Raw genomic sequence first — 16,107 nt, forward strand, 5'->3', positions numbered from 1 at the left:
AAGTTTCAGCTCTGTAGCATGTCCAGAACCCCTAAAAAACAGCATTTTTCTTATATTTTCAGGAATACGGCTTCTCTGCGGCTGTCTTTTTCTCTTGCAGGCATTTATCGGGCATTTTTTTAGGCAGGCATGTCATTTTTTGTATTTAGTGTCTGGGGGGTCTAAAAAGTGTACCTGTCAAGTTTCAGCTCTGTAGCATGTCCAGAACCCCTAAAAAACAGCATTGTTCTTATATTTTCAGGAATACGGCTTCTCTGCGGCTGTCTTTTTCTCTTGCAGGCATTTATCGGGCATTTTTTTAGGCAGGCATGTCATTTTTTGTATTTAGTGTCTGGGGGGTCTAAAAAGTGTACCTGTCAAGTTTCAGCTCTGTAGCATGTCCAGAACCCCTAAAAAAAAGCATTTTTCTTATATTTTCAGGAATACGGCTTCTCTGCGGCTGGCTTTTTCTCTTGCAGGCATATATATCAGTGGTGGGTGGGCAGTGGCACAGTACACTCTCTGTGGACCTGGCAGCAGTCACTGGCACCCAGGCAACTGCAATTTAAAAAATATATATATATTTTTTTTACTTTGCAAGCTGCTGTGCCACTTTATATATCAGTGGTGGGTGGGCAGTGGCACAGTACACTCTCTGTGGACCTGACAGCAGTCACTGGCACCCAGGCAACTGCAATTTAAAAAATATATATATATTTTTTTACTTTGCAAGCTGCTGTGCCACCTTATATATCAGTGGTGGGTGGGCAGTGGCACAGTACACTCTCTGTGGACCTGACAGCAGTCACTGGCACCCAGGCAACTGCAATTTTAAAAAAATATATTTTATTTTACTTTGCAAGCTGCTGTGCCACCTTATATATCAGTGGTGGGTGGGCAGTGGCACAGTACACTCTCTGTGGACCTGACAGCAGTCACTGGCACCCAGGCAACTGCAATTTAAAAAAATATATTTTATTTTACTTTGCAAGCTGCTGTGCCACCTTATATATCAGTGGTGGGTGGGCAGTGGCACAGTACACTCTCTGTGGACCTGACAGCAGTCACTGGCACCCAGGCAACTGCAATTTAAAAAAATATATATATTTTTTTTACTTTGCAAGCTGCTGTGCCACCTTATATATCAGTGGTGGGTGGGCACACAGTGGCACTGCAGTGGGCACAGTACACTCTGTGGACCTGACAGTCACTGGCAGCCCAGGCAACTGCAATAATAAAAAATATTTTTTTTTCAATTTATTGCAACAAGATGCTGTGCCAACGTATATATATCAGTGGTGGGCAGTGCACTGCAGTGGGTACAGTGCACTCTGTGGACCTGACACAGCACTCACTGCAATTATGACAGAGGAAAAAAAATATTTTTTAAAATGCCAGGTACTGTGCCTGTGCCACCCGAAATGAGTGTGGTGTGCACACAGTACAGTCTGTGGTAGGTCTGTGGCCTCTCACACACAGCAGGCAGGCAACTGCAGTGTACAATAGATATATATATATATATATATATATATATATATATATATAAAGAAAAAAATCTATTACCTTACCAGCCCTTAAAAGGGCTTTTGGGGACACTATATATATATATATATATATATGTATATATATAAATAAAAAAATCCTCAATTACCAGCCCTTAAAAGGGCTTTTGGGGACACTAGATAGATATAGATATATATATATATGAAGAAACAACTCAATTACCAGCCCTTAAAAGGGCTTTTGGGGACGCTAGGTATATATATATATATATATATATATATATAAAAAAAAAAAAAAAACACAAATACCAGCCCTTAGAAGGGCTTTTTGGGGTGCTGATATTACAGCAGTAGTGGACCAAGAACACTGCAAGACCAGGAACACTGACTAACTGTCCCTAGCTTAACAGCAGCAGCAGCAGCAGCTCTCCCTACTCTCACTACACACACTGCTTCAGAATGATCTAAGATGGATGCTGCCTTTGCTTATTTATAGGAGGTGGGAGGGTGTGGGAGGGAGGTACGCTGATTGGCTGGAAATGTGTCTGCTGACTGTAAAGTTCAGGGTCAAAGTTTGCCTCAATGATGTCTTATGGGGGGCGGACCGAACATCGCATATGTTCGCCGGCAGCGGCGAACGCGAACATGCTAAGTTCGCCGGGAACTGTTCGCCGGCGAACAGTTCTATACATCTCTACTGACCACCAATGTAAAGAGCATTCTTTCCACTGACCACATGTTCAGGACATTTTTCCCACTGACCACCAGCATAAAGGATATTTTTCCCATTGACCCCAAAGTAAAGAGCATTCTTCCCATTGACTCCCAATATAAAGGGCATTCTTTCCACTGACCACCAAAAAAAGGGCATTCTTCCCACTGACCACCAGCATAAAGGGCCTTCTTCCCATTCACAACAAAGACAAGGGCATTCTTTCCATTGACACCTAATGTGAATGCCCAAAGGGCATTCTTTCTATTGACACCTCAAACCATATGGACCTCCAAAATAACATCCATTCTTCTCACTGATCAACAACATAAAGGACATTCTTCCCAATGACCACCAGCGTAAAGGGCATTTATCCTATTGACCTCCAATGTAAAGGGTAATCTTCCTATTGACCCCAATGTAAAGGGCACTCTTCCCTGACCATCAATGTAAAGGACATTCTTCCCACTGACCCCAACGACTTAATTTCAGCAGGGATCCTTTGAGACCTGAAAATTATTTCAAGGGTTTCTCTGGGGTAGAAAGGTTGAGAAAGGGGCGTGGCTTGGCCGTGATCAGGGATGGCTGCCTGAAACGGGAGCTCTGGCACATGGAGGACCTAACTGTTTTAGGAGACAACTGGATGCTTTTTTCACGATGGGTAGATCTAACAGGAGCAGCTCAACCCCCTGCACCCCAAGGGAGATCAGATCCCAACAGAGCTGAAACATGCCAGAGCTCTTTCACTCACAGCGCCCGGGCAGCAGCATGGAGATACAGGCCTCAACACTGCTCTCTCCTAGCAGAGACTCGCAAGAGGAGGGAATGGTAGGTGTAGAGCTGTCTGCTGCTCCACCTAGCTTGATTGACATCCAAGCGGTGGACTCGGACATTAAAAATACACTGATGTCGGCCATCACAGACCTCAGGACAGACGTACAGGCAATCGCTACCCGCCTGGGGGAGGTCGAGCAGATGGCCCAGGTCCATGCTGCAGCTATCTGGCAGGTACAGCAATCATACGACTCACAACTACCCCAGCTCCTGGAGATGCATAGGCATCTTAAAGACCTGGATAACCGGGGTAGGCGCCACAACATGAGAATTAGGGGCTTACCTAAAATCCTCAGTTCTGCTGCATTGGAACAAACCGTAAGTGCTTTATTTAATGACCTATTAATGAGACCACCCGCATCCCCGATAGAGGTGGAGAGGATTGAAAGGGAGCTGCACCCTCAACCTGGTGACACTGAAACACGGAGGGACATAATCTGCTGTTTAATGAATTTCCCTCTCAAGTAGGAAATTTTACGCAGGCGCCAACACAACCCATCATCTCCAGCCCCACAGTAAGCTAGGGGGGGTCTTGATGGACAGAGCCCTATAGCCTAATCAGGCCAGCTGAAATTGCTGATTGTCTTATGGAAATCTCTGCTCTGTGACTGAGAAATACATCTTGTCATTTCACTATCAGGATCAGTTTGTTTGATCTTAACCCATTGCTACTCTATCTCCTGCGTTCACCTGCCCCCCCCACTTTTTTTTTTTTCGTTTTCAATGATTTTTATTGAAATTTTTTTACAAAATGCACATAGAAATCAGTTCAAAATAACAGCGAACAATGGTACATCAGTATCAAACAACGGCCAACATGTTCCTAGGAGGCCAACACAGTAACACAGTAAAGGTCTATAGCCTAAGTAACAGAAAATCAGAAACCATAAGGTACCATGAGAGACCGTTACTATGGATAAATAGGTCCTGCTAACCCAGATATTTGGCACCTCTCGATGCAAACCCCCGGGCTAGTTGCAAAATATTGACCCTGCAGACTTCTGCCCTAGCCTGAAGCCGGGAACAGAAGTAACAAAGATGCTGTGTGACGTTACCACTGAAAACCTCATGTAAGCAGTGGTAAGAAGCAGTATTGAGAGAGAAATGGAAAGAAAGCCTAGAGAGGAAAGGAGGAAAAGATAAGAGAAGAAGGAAGAAGTGGAATCAGATCCAACCCCGTACCCCGCCCCCAGACCCACCCGAATCCCTCAGGCACCCCCCATGAGGTAGTTAATCCATGATTCCTATACCTTGTCAAACCTGCGCATTCTATCCTCCAATTGAGCCGATAAGCGCTCGTTAACCATGATCCAGTTCAGTTTGTGCCTAAGCTGCTCAAACGGTATAGTAGGAGACTTCCAGGATCTCAATATCGTTATTTTCGCTGCAGTAAATATGAACGTAATGAGCTGCCTCTGCGCTCTCATGGCTGCGTCCACCTTCCTGCCCAATAGGGCCTGTTGAGGGGACTTGATCAAATTCACTTGTGTAAGAGTGTAGATGAAATTATACACTCTAATCCAAAAAAGTCTGACCTTGGGGCATTGCCACCAAATGTGAAACATCGTGCCTTCTTGACCACAACCACGAAAACACAGGGGAGATGCCCTAGGCACAAAGGATGCAATCCTGGCTGGCACCATGTACTAACGCAGGAGTACCTTTTTTTTTTTTTTTTAACATACCGCCCTGTGGACAATGCATCTCTTTTTTCAAACTCACCCTAAAGGACTTGCAATTCATGCCAAATAAGGTATCACTGACATTTAAGAAACCAAAGAGTATCCAGCTTGGTGAGATGGAGCCACAAAGCTCTGCCGCAGACAGTGAACTCCAGTTTTGCCTGCTAAAGGCCAGGATGATACCTGCATTAGATGACTGCTATACACCTATAACCTATTAGAAGATAAGAAGATACTGACCCCATAGGAGGGTGCAGGGGTCGGGGATAATAGCCTGGTCCACCCCCTCCCCCCTTTTTTTCTTTTTTTCCTCCTTTTCCTTATATGTTCATTATGTTTCATAGATGTGATGCTGACTAGGTTTATTATGTTAAGGATGTTAATTGTGTTGGGCCTAACCCTGCATGCCTACTTTTTTCGTTTACTATAGCCCACCTTGGCGGGCGGGGGTTGGGGGGATGTGGATGTGGGCGCGGCTCCCCTGGTTGTCGGGAGGCGGCTGCTCCTGCGCTTACATCTCCCCTATTGCTGTGTTTGCGCTCGATTGGGGGACGGCCATTTTTGATGCCTGCCTAAATGTACGACTTAATTTCCATGAGAAGAATGGGCTGGAGGTATGGGTGCTACCTTGTGTGGCTATCACAGTAGCTCTCGTACCTCATTGGCCAGTGACAGGTTATTGGTCGCCCTTCCCTCGTGCTGCAACTTTTTTCAATGTAAATGCTCAATTGCTCTACCTGACAGTGGGGCAGGGGGAAGGAAGTTTTGCTACTAACCCTAATATGACCCTCATATTGTTCCAATAGTTGCCTCCTTAGATTTTTTGCTTGAGCCTTTTTGTTCCTCATGATTGCGTTTTCCTCTCTCGTGAACCCACTCAGTACTCTTTGTATAGGGAGCTGAACCATTGGCACCTTTACTCTCTCACTAGGTGGTGCACTGGCCTGCTCCCCAACTCTGGTATTTTTCTCTCTCTTCTCTCTAACTCTGCTCTCTTTCTGATTGTCTCTTCTTCTCCCCCATCCCCCCCCCACCTCCCCCCCCCTTTTTTTTCTCACTCTCCTTTTCTTCACCTTCCCAGGGAGGGAGGGGGGGGGATAGAGATTAAGGGAACAGATAAAAACTGATTTATCGCCTATATCTACGCATAATGTTCTTACTTGTGTGAACATGACTAGAGACATCAGCTCCAGTAATACCTCTACTTTATCTCTGAAATGCCTCTCTGTGAACATTAAGGGTCTCAATGTGCTGGAGAAATGCTCCAGACTCCTGTCTGCATTGGCTAAGTACAAAGCTCACATTGTTTTTATACAAGAGACACACTTTCGCTCAGACATGATTCAAAGACTCACAAACAACACATTCCCCACAGTAATCCATGCCACAACACCGCATTTCAAAACCAAAGGGGTGTCTATTTTACTATCTAAATACTTCCCCCTTATGATTTCAGACTCCCTGATTGATCCTGTAGGGCGATATGTTGCATCCAGACCGATGACTTTTGCGAACATATGTTGCCCCAATGAACATCAGGTCTCCTTTTTCAGGACAACCTTTGACTTGTTAACGGATTTCCGAGAGGGCGTGCTGATCCTGGGAGGAGACTTTATTGTCCCTCTCTCCCCTCTAGTCGATACCTCATTGGGCAGCACAACCATACCTTATTGAGCCCTGCGACAAATCAGAACCAAACTACAGGCCTTACCCAAGACACAATGGAACCAATGGTTCTTTCTGACAATCACACAATCACCATGACACTTACTTTCCCAGAGACAAATACCTTTACAAAAATTTGGAGACTTAACCCCTCTCTTTTAAAAGACCCAAAAGACATGAATCATGTCTCTACCAGCCTAACAAACTACTTTAAAGAAAATCGCACCCCAGGCATGTCCGAGGTCCTAATATGGGAAGCGCATAAATGTGTAGTGAGGGGCAAACTTCTCTCTATAGCGGCTGTGGCAAAAAAAGGGAAACAGAAATTGATTCAGCCACTAACAGACTACATTCGTATGTTGGAAAAGGCTCATAAAAAAACACGAGTCCAAACTACTCTTAGGGAACTGAAGCACACACGCTCTCTCTTTGTGGAGGAACTAGGTAAACAGTCCCGCCACCGCTACATTGTTAATCAGAAAATATTCTATGAACAGGGTAATAAAAGTGGGAAGCTACTTGCCAGAGCCGTTCGGAATTCCCGCACAAACTCTACCATACATTACCTCCAAGACAGACTAGGTAACACTCTCACCAAACATGAGGACGTAACCAAACAACTCAAACTTTTCTACTGAAAACAATACCACCTTGACTCTTCTGATGCATAGACTGTACGCAATCTTTTAATTGAAGACTTCATATCCCAATATTGCCCCACCGCCAGAACAATTCACACAGACCAAGTTAGAGACGGCCCTGAAACAAATGGCACCCGGTAAAAGTCCTGACCCTGATGGCCTCTCGGTTCAATACTATAAATGCTTCTCGAGTATCCTTATGCCTCTGCTACTTAGTACCCTTAATTCACTGCCGAACTCCCTGGCCCCCCTAGACTGCCTCCTCGAAGCGCATTTCACGGTAATACCCAAGGAAAATAAAGACCCTTCACTTACATCTAATTATAGACCAATCTAATTTCTAAATGTGGACATTAAGCTCTACGCTAAAATGTTAGCTAACAGAGTGCTCCCTATTCTTTCAAGCCTGATCTCCCTGGACCAAGTTGGTTTCATGCCAGGCAGGGAAGCCAGACACAATATGATTAGGGCACTGAATTTACATCACTGGCTCTCTTCCTCTAACCAACAGGGCTTCTTTCTCTCTCTTGACACTGATAAAGAATTTGACAGGGTGGTATGGGGTTACATTGCAGCAGTGCTCAGATCATTGGGGCTGGGTCCTCGCATGTGTGCTAGTATTTTGGCTCTATACTCTAATCCCTCTGCCAGGATGAGTGCCGATGGCCACCTGTCGGATGCCTTCCATATAACCAATGGGGCGAGGTAATGATGCCCCCTCTCCCCCTTGGTGTTCATAATGACATTAGAGCCTTTTCTAAACAGACTCTGGGTCAACGTGAATATTAGGGGCCTCAAGGTAAGAGACAGAGAATACAAAGTTGCGGCTTTTGCCGGTGATGTGATCCTTTTTCTTTCAGAGCCTAGAACCTCCCTACCTAACCTTCTTAAAGATCTTGAGCTTTTCCAACAAATCTCGAACCTTAAAATTAACTACTCTAAGTCACAGGCACTGAACGTTTCTTTCCCACCCTCTCTCCTCGCCCACTGTCAGGACCACTTCCCCTTTACGTGGGAAAAAGAAGTGATAACTTACCTGGGAATCCAGATTCCGACTAAATTATCGGAACTGTATGATAGGAACTTTAGTCCTATACTAAAAAAAAATCCAAGAAGATTTTAAACTTTGGCAGAACTTAAATATTTCCTGGTTTGGACAGTCTGTGTTAGTTAAAATGAGCATCCTCCCACGTTTGCTCTAGTTATTCCAGACCATTGCAATCATGATACCACCGTCCTTTTTTGCAAACCTCAGGAGGAGCTGCGCAGGTTTTATTTGGCAAAATTCCCATCCACGTATCAACCATTCGTGTCTCACCTTGCTTAAACCACCTTGCTCACAAGACCGCCTCTCTAAATTCCTGTCCTCCTGGTATTGCTAGTCTTATATCAAAACTACTGACTGATACAGTATTTTATTCCGGTAAAGGTGTTTTCACCACTTTCTGCTGTATTCCTGGAATTTGCAGTGAGTGGTGGATGGCGAAGGTATATACAGTATCTCCAGCCATCCCTGGCCCCCCCTTTGTTCCCCTCGCATCCCCTCTTCCTTCCCCCTCCCCCCCTTTTTTTTCCTTTCTCTTCACCTTGACGTCCTATCTCCCCCTCTCTCCTCATTGTAGTCCTTACCTCAAACTCTCCTTTTCTCCTCTCTCTTTCTCCTACTCTTCCTCATACTGCACTTTCTTAAGCGCCATGATGCCTTAATGTAAGATATACCAATGAGGGATTAGTCAGGCTTAGACTCACTTATTGTCTATTTATTTTGAAGTAACACCAACTACCTGATGAACCCCGAACGCTTACATGCTATCTGTAGAACGGACTGTCCTGATCTCAGTATTAGAATGCTCAACCTTAATTGTTTGTAACTTGACACAATGTTTGTACTGTTTTGAATGTAATTGGCACCCACCTTTGGTGGATTTCTTTGTGATCTCATTTATGTCACACCTGTTTCATGTTGTTACTTTTGATCTTAAATAAAATTAAACAAATCAATATAAACACAATAGCCAATCTATATTTGCTGCTATAGCCCCAGTCAGGCAATGGTGAACCTGAAATGATGGAGAATTATCCTCCCTAATATTTTGGCTTGGCTTTAATGTAAAAAATTGAGTATCTTATAACATAACATAGCGTAATGTACCTGGAATAGCACAAGAGTTGCTTGCACAGCATGCCGCACCAAATGCAACGGTAACATCAGGATTGCTGATGGTTGCGGGACTTGTGGTGCATTCATTTCTTTTTTTGCATCCTTTGACGCTCCAAGAAGCCACCGTCTTCTCTCCTAGATAATGTCATGAATTAGAACATTAGCAAGAACTCATTAAATAAAAATACATCATTATTTCATGATGTATCAGATGAGAATACAAAATATGAAAGAACAGTATTTTGTATTAAAAAAAAATAAAATAATGTTATTTTATTTTTGTAGTCTTGAGTCTTGACCATAATAAAAACATTTTACTAAAATTGCACATTCTTTTTTAATTTGCTAAAGGAAAATAGACGGTTCCCTTTACCAGAAAAACGTTCCCTTAGCTTAGTGAATGAGGCAAAGCTCTCCTGCCTTCCACACTGAAACCATATGGAAGCAAAAAAAAAAAAAGAAGTGCAAGCACAAAGCAATTCCTTTGATTGGGTGTTTGCAAAATTAATTTAGCCACTTTCACAAAGGTATTTTTTATTTTTTTTCCTCTATTGGTTGAACCAGATAGACTTATGTCTTTTTTTCAGCCAGACTAACTATGTAATTCCCTTGCAAAGTGAACACCCTATTTGCCTTTAGTAAATCAACCCCATTGCTTTAATTTTAGCTTGAGCTATGAAGCTTTGTAAACAATAGGCTTCTTTTAAACAGAGGAGCTAATGAGATAGAGCTAAAGCTGTTGGATGAGGAGAATTCAAAATATGAATATGAAATATTTCATATTTGCCTAAAAACTAAATTTTTTTTTTTTAGTCCTTACTACAATATAAATGTGTGCAAAATGACACACTTTTTTTTAAACAGTGTGTTGGCAGGTGCAGTTAGCTTGTCTGCCACTAGATGGTCCCGTTCCCACTAGATACTATAAAATGTATTGTGTAATTAGGTGTTAGATCCCCTTTTAGAAACGTCCCTCCTTAGTGATATAGTGGGTGGAGTTAGTGGTCATATTTGCCAGTGTTGGCAGCGCCCATAGAAATGGGAAGCCAAATGTCCCAGAGCTATCAGGATGTTAGCTACGGTCCTAAAGGGCTCTTAATGGGGCTGAAGTCCCAGGCAAGGTGGTACAGAACTCGGTATGAACAGCTGTAGTCACCCTGACTCCCCTGACATTCTTTGGCGGTGTGCATAAGACCTTTTAGGCCAACCCAGAATCCTCTGATGTTAGTATTGGTGACACCGGGGATTTGGTGGGCGATCTGGGAATGTGTCCGGCTAGACAAAAGGGACAATGGGAAGAGACTGATAAACTAAAGAGGGCACCTTGATTCTACTTGATGATAGAAGCTGAATGCTGTGGACTTACTATACAAGGGGGAAGTGGTTCATAACTCTGTGGTGCACCCTAGGAGAAGAGGTCCTAGGGGGAGGTTGTTTGCAAATTATGTGCTTGAGTTCTACAGAATATCTACTCCTGTCTATGGCGTTCCATGCTAAAGAATTCTGTTGGTATGTCAATGTGATGTCAAATTGAAATCCTGCCAAGTTACAGTAAAGTGTGGAAAATGCATTTTACGTATTTACATTCCTTTATTCTTAATTATTAAGGCCTATGGCCAGAAATTTCCTAAGTGGGCCTATGGCCAGGAGCATGACACAACATGGTGGAGGGTTCTATCAAAAGCAGGTGGGTAGCTGCCCTTTCCAAGAAGAAGCAGACGGGAACTTGCACAGTCTGGCGCCAACAATTAGCCTATTGCGAGGCCCCTTACAAGTGTGCCATGGCTTTTGCTTTCCTTTACAAGACTTTAAATGAGTTCAAATATTACCTCTCTTTTCAGCAAAGTAGGAAGTGGCGCATTGGTGATCAGAGTCAGGGCAATCCTTTATCGTTTCGTCCTTTTCAAGGCAGGTAAGTCCAGTTGAGTTTTCACAATGCTTACATTGTACATAGCAATCCTTTTGTGATATCAAGAATTTGAAGTCCGAAGTGACAAGCTTGTTCGAGCAAAACTCTGGATTTGCACAACCACGCATGGACCAGTGGCTTTTTATGGAACCTGCACAGTAAAAAACAAAATATTTAAGAAATTATTTAAAAAAAATGATTTATAGGCTAAAAAGTGAACCTTTTATTAGTATCACAAGTCTGCATGGATACAATCCTTGCATGTCACAATAGCTAGCTGTACCTTTTTTAATAATAAATAATCACTGACCTCCAATCAGTGACTTTGCCTAGGTTGATATCATCAATCTGCTGCACGCAGGAGAAAGCATATCCTACGTCTCTTGTCCCCCCCCCCCCCCCAGTGGTAAGACTGTACATCAGTGGCGGCCAATCCATAAGGGAAGCAGGGGCTAACCCCCCCCCCTATGTTCCCAAAGTTAGTTTGCCAAAGAAGAAAGAAAGCTACTTAAACATGTTAAAACTGTGTTGTCGTTTTATCATTTAAAAAAATAAAATAAAATAAATAAAAACTGTATTTGGTTCATTTGTGTGCACTGTGCAGGGTACCGGACTAATGGGTGTCTATTAGGTCGCTAAACTTTTGAAAAGCATGTGATTTGAGGCTAAGGCTCTAATTGGCTTGTTTCACATAGCCACCCAAATGCTCTGCGCCCCAAACTCTCCCACTTTTGATTTTAGCGAATTAATATTCGTCATCGCATCACTTCCGGTTTCCAGCTTCTGGCTTCTCGTCCCGTGGAACGCAAGGCATCTTCTGGTTAGTGGGGACCTGGAGGGGTTTGTTGGCACTCCCCACCACCAAAAAAATATTTTTTAGCACCAGCCGCCACTGCTGTGTATTGTAACTTTGTAGCAAGTCACAAGGTGAGAGGCTGCAGCAGAGGGCTGATCTGTGTCAGGAATTTGTGAACACATAGTGCATAGGCACTAGGGATGATCGAAAGGTTCGGGTCCACCATCGGTTCGGCCCGAACATTGGGTGTTCGAGGTTCGGCCGAATTTAGAACTTTTTGCCCAAAAAGTTTGGAATTCGGCAACCAGAACCGACCAAAATGCAATGGTTTAGTAAATGGGCTTTAAAAGCCCGTGATTGGACCAGAACCATTAGCAAAAGCCAATTGAGGGGGCAGGAGAATGCTAGGAATGTGATTGGAGTGACTAGGGGGTCCCTAGACCAATCATTAGTGAATACGCCCCCCAGTATATAAGATAGCCCCCGCCAAATTCCTAGCATTGTTATACTGGAAATGGAAGAGAGTGTAAGCAGTTCTGTTAATTTTACTTTAAAAATGTCATTTAGCATTTACTAGTGTGAGGAAAGGGATATCTAGTGTAGTTAGAGTGCTCCTTTACACTTTAGTTAGCTTCAAAAATTTAGTTTCTGTAGGGAAAGTATGAAGTGTCAGGGTGACCGTAGTGTAGTGTAGGGTGAACTGACAGTGACTGCTATGGCAGGATGACCGAACCCTTCCATAGCAGGGTGACCGCAATAGAGAAAAGCTATTTTCTCTTAGGTGACTTTCGTTTCTGTAATATGGCTTCGCCGCCGCCAGCATTTTTGGCTGCAGGCGTTGCTAGTGCTTTTTTGAGCACATGTTTGGAGTCAGACATGACATCTGAACATATGTATAGGGGGTATATATACACACACCCATGTCTGTATATATACACCTGCACATATATAGGTGTGAAAGGAGCAGAAAAAACGACTTGCGCTAATGAAATAATTAACACCAATATATTTCTGCTCCTATCACACCTATATATGTCTAGGTGTGTATATACATATAAGTATGTGTGTATATACACCACTATACACAAGTTCAGATGTTTTGCCTGCCTCCAAAGAACCCAAAAAAATGCCCAAAAAACGCTAGCGTCAAAAAAAAAACCACCCAGGTGTGTTGTTGCAGGCATTTTCTGGGGGTTTTTGGAGGCATGCAAAACATCTGAACTTGTGTATAGTGTACCTGTGAAGTTTCAGCTCTGTAGCATGTCCAGAACCAGAAAAAAAAGATAATTTTTCATTAGAGCAGGGAACTTGGGACCCCACTTTTACACTTATATGATTTTTATAGGGGTTCTGGACATGCTACAGAACTGAAACTAAAAAAATAAAAAAAAATTAAAAAATTTCTTTGGATTTAGTATCTGGGGGGTCTAAAAAGTGTGCATGTGAAGTTTCAGCTCTGTAGCTTGTCCAGAAGCATAAAAAAGATTGTTTGTATTAGAACACTTTCAGCACAGGAGGTTGGCTTCTCGCTTTTCACACCTTGCCGGTTTAATAGCAGGCGTTTTTTTTTGGGCATTTTTTTGGGTTCTTTTGAGGCAGGAAAAACATCTGAACTTGTGTATAGTGGTATATATACCACTATACACAAGTTCAGATGTTTTGCCTGCCTCCAAAGAACCTGTCAGGGACTCAGACGCCGCTGTGCAGCCTACGATCCATCTAGGCGAGTGCGCATGCGTGTGCGTCATGTCGCACATCGTACCAACCCAGCCTCCTCTTAAGGATCGTTCACCCTCTCATCCAGTGCTGGATTATCGTCAGCTTCCTGTTTCCTGTTTCCTGCTTCCTGCTTCCTGTTTCCTGTTGTGACCCCGGCCTGCTCCACGGACTTGTCTCTGCCTGTTTGCTTGTGTACCGACCCCGGCTTTCTCCACGGACTTGTCTCTGCCTGATAACCTGTTTACCGACCCCGGCTTGCTCTACGGATCTGCTTCTGCCTGCTAACTTGTGTACTGACCCCGGCTTGCTGTTACTTGGACTGACCACACGTGTATGACCCCCGGCCTGGCATTTACCACTGCACTGCTTGCTTTCACTGGAGCTTCTCAGAAGGGACCCGGATATCCCTCTCAGCCATCCACCTGCACCACCACAAGCATCCAGTGCTACTTGGGTCGCGTCACCTCCTGTCTCACTTCCAGGGGTGATTCGCACCGAGCTGCAAGGGAAGCCCTCTCAGCACATCGGCCTCCACCCAGTGATCTGACAGTATAATCCAGCCATGTCAGAGGCCGACAGAGGCGCTTCCCAGCTCGAGGCACTGTGTCAGCAAGTTTCCAGTCTGACCCAAGCAGTTCAAAGACTGCAGGATGGCTACTTCCAGCTGGAGGGTCGAGTATTAAATCTTGCAGGCTCACCACCTCCTGCTAACCCCAGTCAACCTCCTGCCAGCTCGGTGCCTGTCTCCCCTCCGCAAGGACCAGTTACAGCTACCACACCTGAACCCAGGGTCCCCACTCCTGAACGCTTTCGTGGGGAGCGAAGAAAATTCAGGTCTTTTAAAAACGCCTGTCTTCTGTACTTGGCACTTCAACCTAGAACCTTCTCTTCCGAGACGGTCAAAGTGGGGTTTATAATCTCTCTGCTTGCTGAAGAGCCCCAGACCTGGGCTCATAACCTCCTGGAGCAAAAGAGTCCAGCCCTGAATTCCGTGACCTCTTTCTTTGAGGCCATGGCCCAACTATATGAGGATCCGCAACGTACAGTCACGGCCGAATCCGCTCTGCACGCCCTACAGCAGAATAAACGTCCTGTGGAGGATTACACCGTTGACTTCCGCCGATGGGCCGCGGACACGGACTGGAATGAGGCAGCCCTTAGGTACCAGTACCGACATGGACTGTCTGAAGCCCTTAAGGACGAACTAGCTCGGGTAGAGGCCCCCGCATCTCTGGAAGACCTGATCTCGCTAGCGATTCAGCTGGACAGGCGCTTGCGGGAGAGACGCTCGGAGCGTCTTCAAGGGGCTCGGCCCACCTGGGTAATGCCCAAGGTTCCACTTGCTGCCTCACCGCATCCTGAGCCTTTTGCCACCACGGGACCTGAGGGGGAGCCTATGCAAATAGGGCTGATCCGTTCCTCTTTGACCCCTGAAGAGAGGCAACGTCGACGCCAGGCCAATCTCTGCCTTTACTGTGGGGAATCCGGCCACTTCTTGCGCAGCTGCCCAGTAAGGCCCAGTAAGTGCTACACCCGACCTCTGCTGAATTGTCAAATTGCCAAACCATCCCCTGCTCATCTGGTTCTCCCTGTCTCTTTACAGGTAGCAGAAGAGAAGATTCCGCTCCTGGCAATCATTGACTCTGGGGCAAGCAGCTGCTTCTTGGACCACTCACTAGCCAAGAGATTGGGTGTCCCTCTGCAAGCCAAGAAGCAACAACTCCATATCCTGTTAGCGGATGGCACCCTGCCCAGTTCTGGACCAGTCAGTGAAGAGACACACCCTATCTTCACCACAACGGACTCCCATCACCAAGAGTTCCTTTGCTTTGATGTCCTGTCCTCACCTATGTTTCCTATCATCTTAGGACTTCCTTGGCTTCAGGCCCATAATCCGCAAATTGATTGGGTTAATAAAAAGGTCGCCTTTACCTCTAACTATTGTCTGAATCATTGCCTTCCTTCAGGATCCAATATCCCTGCTGCCTGCCTGGCCGTCGGTCCAGTATCGGATCTTCCCGAAAACGTCCCCACAGTCTATGGGGAATTCACAGATGTTTTCGACAAGAAAAAGGCCGAAGCTCTTCCTCCGCACAGACCCTACGACTGTCCTATCAAGCTTCTTCCAGGTGCAGAGATTCCTTTCGGGAGGATATTCCCTCTGTCAGAAAAAGAATTGGAGACCCTCCGAGTCTATGTTAATGAAAACCCTGAAAAAGGTTTTATTCGCCCCTCTTCTTCACCAGCAGGAGCGGGCATATTCTTTGTGGAAAAGAAGGACGGTACCCTCAGACCCTGTGTGGACTACAGGGAACTTAATAAGATCACTATTAAAAATCGGTACCCTCTACCCCTTATTCCAGAACTGTTCCAACGCTTCCGCTCAGCCCGGGTCTTCACAAAATTGGATCTCCGCGGAGCTTACAACCTGGTCCGCATCCGGAAGGGAGATGAATGGAAAACGGCCTTTAGAACTCGTTTTGGCCATTTCGAGTACTTGGTCATGC

General features: G+C 44.9%; 1 protein-coding gene across 1 annotated transcript in view; it reads right to left on the reverse strand.

Annotated features, from left to right (window-relative positions):
- The window catches only part of LOC309568965 (uncharacterized protein), a 73,142-nt gene that overhangs the window by 18,701 nt on the left and 38,334 nt on the right, over nucleotides 1-16,107 (reverse strand). Inside the window, exons 5-6 of the mRNA XM_082274729.1 lie at nucleotides 11,006-11,236; nucleotides 9,168-9,311 (exon numbers count right to left, since the gene is read on the reverse strand). Of these exons, the coding sequence (XP_082130855.1) occupies nucleotides 9,168-9,311; nucleotides 11,006-11,236 (375 nt within the window). The remainder of the gene's footprint in view (nucleotides 1-9,167; nucleotides 9,312-11,005; nucleotides 11,237-16,107) is intronic.

Source organism: Pelophylax lessonae, assembly GCF_965119305.1.
Source record: "Pelophylax lessonae genome assembly, chromosome: 12".
Classification (NCBI taxonomy): Eukaryota; Metazoa; Chordata; class Amphibia; order Anura; family Ranidae; genus Pelophylax; species Pelophylax lessonae.